The following is an 11,028-nucleotide window of genomic DNA, read 5'->3' as shown; positions in this document are numbered from 1 at the left end:
ATAAAAACTTCAAAAATTAAAATCGTTCGAGATGTAGTTATGTTAATACATCTATTACTTAGGAAAATTTGAAAAACTTAAATTTGGACATGTTTTGCAAAAAAAGTGTTATGAAAAAGTGAAACGGACATATCTTTTGCATACGATGTCCGCATCCGCATGAAAATCAGCACGAAAATCCGCATCCGTACGAAAATCAGCACGAATAATAGTTTCAAACTCAAACAGTGAAATGTGTGACTTCATGCTCAAGCTAAACTCCTGAGGGTTAATATGATTGACATCTTACTATTGTCAGGAAAACAACAAGTGCAGACTTGGAAACGAGGGGGAATAGAACCCAGAAGTTAAGCGTGCTTAGGCTGGAGTAGTGAGAGGATGGGTGCCAGCCGGGAAGTTAGATAATTTGGAATGATGAGGGCTGATTAGAGATTAGAGGTTAAATTGAGAATGATGAGTGGTGATTAGAGATTAAATTGTAAAATAATTCAGAAATTTGAAAATCAAGAAAAAAATTCAAAAAAAAACCTTTAGTCCTGGTTGGTGTTACCAACCGGGACTAAAGGTGGAGCTCCAGGCAGCGGCTACGTGGAGGGCCTTTAGTCCCGGTAAAGGGGGGGCCTTTAGTAACGACCCTTTAGTCCAGGTTCCAGAACCGAGACTAAAGGCCCTCTAGAACCGGGACAAATGGGCCTTTTTCTACTAGTGTCCCCACCTGGTGGCCCCGCAGACACTCAAACCGACACTATAAATTCTACTTTTCAGAAAAAAAAAGTCCGGGAGAAAGAATTATCGCGTTTCACGAGATAGAGCCGCCGCCGCCTCCGGTTCTTCCTCGGGAGGCTAGATCTGGAGTCCATTTGGGGCTCCGGAGAGGGGGATCTTCGATCTTTGTCATCACCAACCCTTCTCTATCGCCAATTCCATGATGCTCCCCACTAGGAGTGAGTAATTCCTTCGTAGGCTCGCTGGTCAGTGAGGAGTTGGATGAGATTCGTCATGTAATCGAGTTAGTTTTGTTAGGGCTTGATCCCTAGTATCCATTATGTTCTGAGATTGATGTTGCTATGACTTTGCCATGATTAATGCTTGTCACTTTGGGCCCGGGTGCCATGATTTCAGATTTGAACCGTTTATATTATCACCATTATATCTATGTTCTAGATCCGATCTTGCAAGTTATAGTCACCTACTATGTGTTATGATCCGGCAACCCCGGAGTGACAATAGTCGGGACCACTCCCGGTGATGACCATAGTTTGAGGAGTTCATGTATTCACCGTGTGCTAATGCTTTGTTCCGGTTCTGTATTAAAAGGATGCCTTAATATCCTTTAGTTTCCAATAGGACCCCGCTGCCACGGGAGGGTAGGACAAAAGATGCCATGCAAGTTCTTTCCATAAGCACGTATGACTATTTACGGAATACATGCCAACATTATATTTATGAACTGGAGCTAGTGCCATATCGCCCTAGGTTATGACTGTCTCATGATGAATATCATCCAACGAATCGCCGATCCAATGTCAATGATTTTCCTATATATTGATCTTACTAAGTTATTACTGCTGTTGTTACTATCGTTACTGCTACAAAATCATTGCTATCACTGTTACCGCTATTGTTGCTGCTACCATTACTATCAAAACCATCATACTACTTTGCTACTGATCACTTTGCTGCAGATAATTAATCTCCATGTGTGGTTGAATTGACAACTCAGCTGCTAATACTTGCAAATATTCTTTGACTCCCCTTGTGTCGAATCTATAAATTTGGGTTGAATACTCTACCCTTGAAAACTGTTGCGATCCCATATACTTGTGGGTTATCACGTACACATACTCGAATCCAACGTTTCATATTGCTCCATGTTTAGCACCAACCAAATTTTAGCACCCTGCATCGCACGGCCCAAGAAAAAACATGCTCCCTCCCGCTCTGGAACCATCCCATGCGGTCCCGTCTCCTCCATCGCCTTCATCGCCGCACACCATCACCTCCTCCTTGCCTCGACAAACTTCTCTCTGACACCCACTACCCCTCACCGGGGCACCCTTCGGCATGTACCACCTAGCAACATCGCTTCATGCAGTTCCTTGTGCAGCAGAAAGCTCACCGAGCATCTGCCCCACCTTAGGCACTCTCTGAAGAGCTCCGCCCTCTCCCCGGTCCACCTCCTTATCCAACCATGCCACCCCTCCCTTGCCGATCCCTTACGGTGACAGTGGACGACGACATCTCTCCTGAAGGTGGGATGACCAGATCTCAAATTTCCTTGCCCAAGGTCTGTTTCTGCTCACATACCCCAATTCCTTGGTTTTTTTATCCGAGTAAACTATTTCAAGTTTTGCAGGTCACAAAGTTCTATGAAGTATATCTGCAATGTATCTTGTAGAGGCGGGGCAAGCTGTAGCGGGTAGGGGAGTTGGGAGGTGGGGGAGGGGAGGATGTGGTTGCCAGTGGTGCTTCGGGAACAAATGCAAATTAGTTGGGAGGCGGGATATCAAAGCCTGACAAATCTGCCGCCTTAAAACCTGGCTCATTCCCTCTCGAAATGATGATTTTTTTCTCGAAGAATGTTCAGTTTCTAAGTAGTTTATGTACAATGTTTGTGAAACCTTCTCAGATTTTCACTAGTAGAAAACAGAGCTTTGGTCCAAGCTCGATCTACACATTAGTCCCGGTTGCATTACAAACCGGGACTAATGTGAGCATTAGTGCCGGTTCGAGCGGCTAGGGCGCCGGTCGAGGCTCGACAGGCATTAGTCCCAGTTCAAATGGGATCTAATTTAGTCTCGGTTGGAGACACCAACCGGGACTAAAGGGTGTGATGCCCACCAACCAGGACTAAAGTGGTTGAGGCTTTAGTCCCGATTGGTGTCCCTAACCGGGACTAAAGGTCTAAACGCCTGTAGACCTTTAGTCCCGGTTGGTGTCTCTAACACGGACTAAAGGTCTAAAGGTCCATAGACCTTTAGTCCCGATTGGTGTCTCTAACCGAGACTAAAGGTCCGTAACCACCTTTAGTCCTTTAGTCTCGGTTAGAGACACCATCCGGGAATAAAGGTGGTTTACGGACCTTTAGTCCCGGTTAAAGACACCATCTGGGACTAAAGGGATTCTGAAAGTTTCTTTTCTCTTTTTCCATTTGTTTTTTGTTTTTAGTTTCCATTTTAAATTGCTTATATCTTTTCATATATTTGATGTTTTTGAGTGATTCTTTTTGCATTCGATTCAAAAAAATTTCTAGTTTCTGTTTGTGCCATTAGTTTTTAAATTTTAATGATTTAAATTTGAATTTGTTCAAATTTGCTTCATACCCTAGATTGTGAATAACTTGAGTTTAAAAATAGTTTTTAATTTAATTCTTTTTGCTCCTAGTCACATGTTAGATTGTAGTCACAGTAAGATGTATTTGGTGATTTTTAGAATAATTTAAATTAGGATTTTAATTAAAACAGTATTGTTTTGCTTATATAGTTGTTTTAGTCATTTAATTGTTGTTTTCAATTATTTTTAGTTAGTTATTTCTGTAGATTTTAACATGTTGAAGTATGCTTCTGTTAGACAACAGTAGATAATTTTTTTAATTAATCAATATGAGAAAGCTCATTAGTTTTCGTCCTAATCACATCACCAAGAAGCAATTGATTCCAGCATATGAGAAATATTGTTAAAATTTAATTTTATCTAAAAATAAATGATGCCATATTTGGATTCCTCATATTTTTTTGATAATAATGGATATAGTACTTGTCAAATTGCGATTTACAGATTTAAATATATTAATTATGCCACATTAAATGAATAAATGGCAAAAAATGATTAAAATAATTTTATTACTTATTTTATTTTCATTTAAATTCAATATTATTATTACTTAATTTATTTTAATAATTGTTTGGAATTCAAAAAAATCATGTGACATAACTGATTTGGAATGAGTGCTGCACGCTGGAGCGGTGAGGAGGGGTGATTAGAGATTAAATTGTCAAATAATTCAAAGATTAAAAAATAAGAAAAAAAATACAAAAAAATTGAAAAAAAATTCTTTAGTCCCGGTTGGTGTTACCAACCGGGACTAAAGGTCCTCCAGCCCCCGCTCCACGTGGAGTCCCAGTTCGTAACCCAACTGGGACTAAAAGTGGGGGCCTTTAGTCCCGATTGTTGTCCCGGTTGCAGAACCGTGACTAAAGGCCCTCTGGAATCGGGACTAAAGGCCCGTTTTCTACTAGTGTTCATAGCGCCCTCTAAGGATGATATATGACACCATGCCAAGTTTCATGTTTCTCAGACTTCGTTTGCATTTTGTGTAATTAAAGACCAATAAGATCATTGTTCAGGGTCGAGTCTTTGTACTCCGAGGTTTAAAATTTCTTTCTTTTCATGGATAATGCCCGAATATAGACCGCAGACAAGTACTAATTACTGTATGCATGATGTAGTTTCTAAAATCTGCCATACACTCAAATCATCTTTGCTAAGGATGTAAAAAGAAATATCACTCAGTGCTAGCAACTTGCTTCAAGGTGAACATTATACTAATGATTTTGTTTCATACTTACCTGGATGATGCGAGGTGTGATGAGAATATCGATGCATACACCCATACTTGGATTCTAGTATGAACAATATCTTATTACAACCTGCCATTATCTATTTTCATATGGGATAGATTGGTTTGCTGTCACATGAACATGAATAAAAGAAGTGCAAGGGCTGGATCACATGGTGGTCCATTTGTGCCCCCAAAGTACAGTTTGATGGAATGATGGATCCTTGAGAAGTAGTAGTAGGCTCCATATTTCATCTCTTTTCTTTTCTCTTCTCGAGAACCATGGGGCCGTTGGAATCTTGAACTGATTGGTAGATAGTTCTTATCATTGTGTCGGCCATGAAATGAACAATATGAGCCTGCTGTTGTTGCATCAGTTATTTTTTAGGGGGTATGTTACTGCATCAGCTTTGAAGAAATGTACACACACACACCATTTAGAATCTCTGGAAGTTGCATACGTAAAACTGGGGCCGTGAATAAAGATGAGTAGAATTATTACAGATCACTAATGTATGCCTCGCAGTTGGAGTCTGGGCCGTGTGACACGACACCGTTTTACTGGCTTTAAGGTGGACAATAATCATATAGGCTTGGTGAGAACCACAGACACAGCAGGGCGGTGGCGCAGTTGGCTAGCGCGTAGGTCTCATAGCTAATTCATGTGAGTGATTCTGCGGTTGAGAGTTCGAGCCTCTCTCGCCCCAACACCAATTTTTTTCTGTGGGTTTTAATTGTTTCACTTACGGCTTCTAGGTAATCACTTACGGCACCGTATTATGTTCAGTTGTTTCGACTTCCTTGGTGCTTTGCTAGAATGCTGCAACCTACTCCCTCCGTTCAGAATTACTCGTCCAAAAAATAAATGTAAAAGTTCACCCGAAAACGCTTACAACAAACCTTCGTGCCATGCTCCCATGTTCTTGTACCAAAATCCAGACTAACAACTCCCTGGTGACGTTTTATGTTGTGCCGTCCCACCCGCTGCTCTGCTCTGTTCCTGAACCACATTCAGACAAGCCGAAACTGGCAAAGGTGTGACCAGCCAACATGAGAACCACAAGGTAAAATAACACCTGCAGTCCTGCAGGCAAACACCTGCACGCGCCGTGTGTCCATTTCTCGGGCGCCGAGGATCAAGTCAAAGCCGAAGGATAGGCCGGCCGACATGAACACCCAAGCGAGCAGCGGCCATTGCTCGAATGATTGTTAATTTTAACAACTCACATGATTGATTTTTGCCCCCAGTTGTTTATTTAACAAAGAAAGACACTGGTAACAACGGGGGGCAATGGATGGGCAGACAAACATCATGATGAACTTGGCTGCGACAGAAAGAGCTACGTACTAGGCAACTCAGCAGGCTCGGGCTGGCGAGAGCCAAATGGGAATCAAGACCTGTGTTAGCCATTGCAGCCTGCATCTCCTTTTCTCGATGTTCCTTTCTTTCCTCGCAAATCCCCCTTCTTTCCGTAAAGCACCCCTCTCGGATCCAGCAACACGCCACATGATAACATGTACAACACGCGCTGCCTCTGTCGCAGATTCTCCTGTTTTTCAATCACAAAGACATCATTGGAGGGGACAAGAGGATGATGGAAAAGGCAATAGCATTCCTGGAGAAATATGCGTCGGCGAGTGGCGGCCTTTCTGGAAACATCAGCAATTTGATCTTGTTGTTACATGTGAGTATCATTTCCATCAGGACGAAACCAAGCACGACAACATATACAATAATTCTTCAAAATACAAACACACATGGTAGGACGAACGCGACATGACACATCCGTATGATCAAAAATCAATATAGGGCAAGGGGCAAATTTTGTAACAACTCTCAGTTGTACATACATGGGTTCATCACCAGCATCCATCTTTCGCCCAAGAAACATCATCCATATGATCAAAAATCAATATAAGGCAAAGGTGAGACCAGATACAAAGCAGGAGCCAACATGAGAAGGACAGGGCAAGAAGAGAACACCTGCACCGCGTGTTCATCCCTCTGGTCTTGAGGATCAAGCTGAAACCGCCGGACAGGCAGGCACCGAAGCGAAGCAAGCAGCGACCATTGCCCCAGTTGCTGTTAATTTAACATCTCACACGATGGACCAATTGATTCGCCCCCGGTCGTTCAACCAAAGACACTGAAAACAACGGGAGCAAAGCAAACATCATCATCATCCTGGCTGGCTGGGACAAAAGCTACTCAGCAGCAGGCTCAGGCTGCGCAAAACCATTCTGGAATCAGGACCTGTCTTAGCCATTGCAACCTGCGTCTCCTTTTCTCAATTCTTTCCTCGCAAATCCCCCCTTTTTTCCTCGCAAATCCCCCCTTCTTTCCATAAAGCACCCCGCTCCGCTCCGCGCTAGCAACGCGTCAATGATAATAACATATACAACACGGGCTGCCGCTGCCCCCTGTCGCTTCTTTATCAGATTCTCCTATTTTTCAATCACAGAGGCATCATTAGAGGGGACAAAGAGGATGATGCAAAAGGCTAGGGCATGGCTCTAGAAATATACATCGGCGAGCAGCGGCGGGGCGGCGTTTCCGAAACACCAGCATTTGATCTTGTTGTTCCATGGGAGTACCATTTCCTTCGGAACCAAATGAAGCACAACAATTTATACTGATAATTCTCCAAAATACAAACACACATGGTAGGACGAAGATATACGATCAAAAATCAATATAAGGGGGAAAGTTTTGTAGCAACTCTCAGTTGTACATACATGGCATGCTTGCGGGCTCATCACCAGCATCCATCTTCCGCCCAAGAAACCAAAAATGAAATCGAAAAAGAATTTTGTGTATTTTTTTCCCTTTTGTATATATGCCTTCAGAAAAAAAAAACTGGCATGTAATCTGCACTCTCCTCCCCTGTTAGTGCTTAGCACCCACCGTCTACCTCCCATCATAACTGTCAAAATCCCGCAAAAAAAGAAAGACCCTCTCCTTTTCCCCAAAAAAATTCTGCATCCAGGAGGCGTCAGAAGCTGAGCAGGGAGCGCCTACGCCGCCTCTCGTACATCGCCGTCCTCTTCGTGCCGGCCTGCATGACCGGCATCATGAGCAGCCTTCCGGTCTCGAGCTCCAGCCGCAGTGAGGATTTCAGCCGCTTCAGATGCCCGAAGCACAGCGCGTGGCTCGGAGATGCGCCCTGGAACTCTTGCTGCTCGGAGTGCAGGCCTTTCCTCTCGTACTTGGAGTGCCACTTCATTTGGAGGTAGGACAGGGATCTCCAGGGCGGCAGGGGCATGGAGTTCTGCTTCAGGGACCATTTCGCCGCGTCGGCCATCACGTTCAGGAACTGCTTCAGTCTTGGAAGGGTGCCGACATAGACCACCGGGAGCGAGTCCAGCAGGGTGCCGTAAGGATCGACTGCTCTGGCTATTTCAAAGTGGCTCCTGAAGTCGATGTCGATGATCAGACGCTCTGGACCCGTCAGGTCGTTGTCTATTATGACATCAATGTACTCATGATCACCTGGTTGGCAAAACAACAAACAGCTCAGCCACACAGCTCAATTTCTAAAGAAAATCAAATCAGAACAAACAGGTCTGGAGGGTTACCTCCAGGTATCTTGTCGAACCCCTGCCATTTGGACACGCAGACGGCCGCGTCGTATCCCGAGTACCTCAGGAGCTTCACGAGCAGATGATGGATGCAGCTGCCAGTACATTGACCTCTTATGAAATCCTGGAGCTCTGTCTCGTGGATCGAGAACAGCAGCGAGTGAACCACGGAGAGCAGCTCGTTTTCCTTCTCGTCTCCAGCTTGCTTGTACATCTAAAATGGAATGCGCAAAAGGTCAGCCTCGGGATACAACAATACATATACTAAGTTAAGTTATCCAATTATTATTCTGGTCAAGACTAATGAATGAGCAAAAAAGATAGCCCAGTGCCTCCTCTGAATCAGGCGAGATAAGGACGCACATGGCATGGTTGATTACAAATCGGCTAGCTCATGATTACAGCAGGGGAACAACTGGTGCCCACGCTGATGCTTTATTTCATCCCCGAGCAATAGGGCTAAAGTCTAAAAATGGTCTGTAGAATCATGATAGGTGGGACTAAGGCCCCGTTCGGAAATACTCCGCTCCGGGAGCGGACAGAGCTGTAGTACGAAATCTGTGAGTGAGCAAGCTGCCGCTCCGCAGATTATAAGAGCTGGTGAATTCCCGAACGGGGCCTAAATTGTACTGATGTGCAATCAAAACTTCAGAGACAACAAAATTGTACTGCTGTGCAATCAAAACTTGACAGACAGCTAAATTGTACTGCTGTGTAATCAAAATTACAGCTGCAAGCCAGCAAGGTCTTGTTTAGCACCGTGGTCATGGAGTCAAATTGGATCAAACATGCCAGGCATACCAAAATTTGTCGTCGATGTTACCATGAGCTGTGGTTACATAGTAAATTGAGAGCAAAACAAAACGGGGCAGCCATAGATACTAACGAAAATTCACTTGGAAGCAACCGCTACCAAAAATGTGCTAGTAACGACAAATTCATCTGGGAGGGCTCTCTATAATGGTAGATTCATTCGTTTGTACTGTGGCCATGGAGTCAAATCGGATCAAACATGCCAGCCATATCCAAGTTGTTGCTGATGTTACCATGAGCTGTGGTTACAGATGAAATTCAGAGCAGAACAAAAGTGGGCAGCAACGTCATAGATAGATAGTAACGGCAATTTCACTTGGAAGCAATCGCTACCAAAATTGTGCTAGTAGCGACAAATTCATTTGGAAGCAACCGGTGTATATGCGTGAATGTGATTCCAGAAATGTTCCTCCAACCTGTACTGATCAGAGGCTGGGAATCGCTAATAATTAGGTCGCAGCCAGCCACCTAACCAACCGGCCTGGCTAATGAATTGGGCACAATTTTGGGGAAATTTACCTCGGCCCCAAACGAAACTGAAAATTCGCATGAACAGAGCAGATGAAAGGAGGCGGGGAACGGGAGGGAGGGCGTCGTCCGGGCGCAAGGCACGTACCGAGATCTTGTCGGCGAGGTGGGCGAGGTCGTGGAGGCCGCCGGCCTCGCCGTCGCTGCTGCCGCGCGAGTCGCCGCCCCCGCCCCCGCCGCCGCCGCCCTCGAGGAAGTCGCTGACGAGCATGGCCAGGTCCATGTCGCTCTCGTGGCTCCCGTGCTGGCTCCCGCCGGGCCCGTCCGCCCCACCCCGCGTCCGCAGCCACAGGTCCCCCACCGGCGACGAACCCCCGCCGCCGCGCGGCGACACCCGCGCCGTCGCCGGCGGGGCCCACCTCCGCTGCGCCGCCACCGCCCCCGGGGGCGACAGCGCGCCGAACTCCTTGGCCACCAGCATCATCCCTCCCGACGGAAACGCGCCCTCTCGAATTCGTGCGCGGCCTCGCGAATCGGAACAATCCGGCGGACCTGGATGGGAGGGTGGGGGATGGGGAATTGGGGGTTGGCTCCTCCCCGGCGGTTGGAATCTGGCGGAGGAGCTACCCGGAGGCGGGGTGGGGAAGGGGGAATGGGGGTGGGGAATTGGGGGGGAGGGGCCAACGCGGCGGCCGCGCCGATGTTTATAGGGGGCGCCGCCCGCCGCGGACCGGTAGGTGGGTGGGCGAAGCTACCGAGCGGGGCGGGCGCTCTGACGCGTGGGCCCCGGCGGCCGGGCGGGAAGGGGAGCGGCTGGCTGGCGGTTTCGAATCCGCGGGGTTGGCGGTTAGGGGCATTAATTCTCTTCTTTGTTGTGGTTAGTATTACTACTAGCAGGTTGGGCAGCGGATTAATGCGGGTTGATTAATGGGGGTCATGATTAGTTGGGTGCGTGTGATTTGGGAGCGGATCTGCTCTGATGATGCTCCGCATGTGACCGCCTGGTGCTTTCCTTTCTTGGCGCGCAAGACAGGCAGTAGAAGGCAGAGGACACTCATCCTCTCCGATCCTTTCTTTTTCTTGGCACGCAAGACAGTCTGCTGCTACAGGTGAACCGTAAACTCCTTTTGTGCCTTGTAATTTTCCTTTCATTTCGCGACAAAGCGAAATACTACGTGCTACATCAATATCGAAATGATGCTAGGTACACCCCGGCCTCTCCATCCGCAACGACGCAATATCAAGAACTGGTCACGACAACAAGGACATGCACCGTAAAGGTCAAAATCTCATGCCCGTTGTCACGCGTTTCTCTTTGAGGCGGACTGTTTGTTTGATGAGAGGCGCGCGATGCTCTCGCATGTGTCGACGCGTTGTGTGCTGGCTTCCTCGGGCTTGAAGCTTCACAAACCCGGGTTTTCGGTGCATATGGCGCACAAGTGCCAGGATGTGTGTGTGTGCGTGTGTGCATGTCTGTATATGCATGTCATGTGAACGGAACGCACTAGATTGCATTATTAGGTTCCTCTTGTTGGAACCGGCCCACGACCCATGAGCCAAGGGACCCTCGTCTTCTCTACATCATTTTGTTTTCTTGGCGCGCAAGACAA

General features: G+C 46.5%; 1 protein-coding gene across 1 annotated transcript; it reads right to left on the bottom strand.

Annotated features, from left to right (window-relative positions):
- Nucleotides 1-7,225: 7,225 nt before the first annotated feature.
- On the bottom strand, nt 7,226-10,061 carry LOC119278987. The gene is made up of 3 exons (XM_037560392.1): nt 9,567-10,061; nt 8,135-8,351; nt 7,226-8,048 (listed from the first exon to the last, which is right to left on the bottom strand). Exons 1-3 carry the CDS (start codon nt 9,900-9,902, stop codon nt 7,552-7,554), a joined length of 1,050 nt encoding a protein of 349 aa, XP_037416289.1. The 5' UTR covers nt 9,903-10,061; the 3' UTR covers nt 7,226-7,551.
- Nucleotides 10,062-11,028: the final 967 nt, after the last annotated feature.

The sequence above is a fragment of the Triticum dicoccoides genome, chromosome 3B (assembly GCF_002162155.2).
Source record: "Triticum dicoccoides isolate Atlit2015 ecotype Zavitan chromosome 3B, WEW_v2.0, whole genome shotgun sequence".
Lineage (NCBI taxonomy): Eukaryota > Viridiplantae > Streptophyta > Magnoliopsida > Poales > Poaceae > Triticum > Triticum dicoccoides.
The sequence above is the reverse complement of the archived record's forward strand: the minus strand, read 5'-3'. Positions and strand labels throughout refer to the sequence as shown.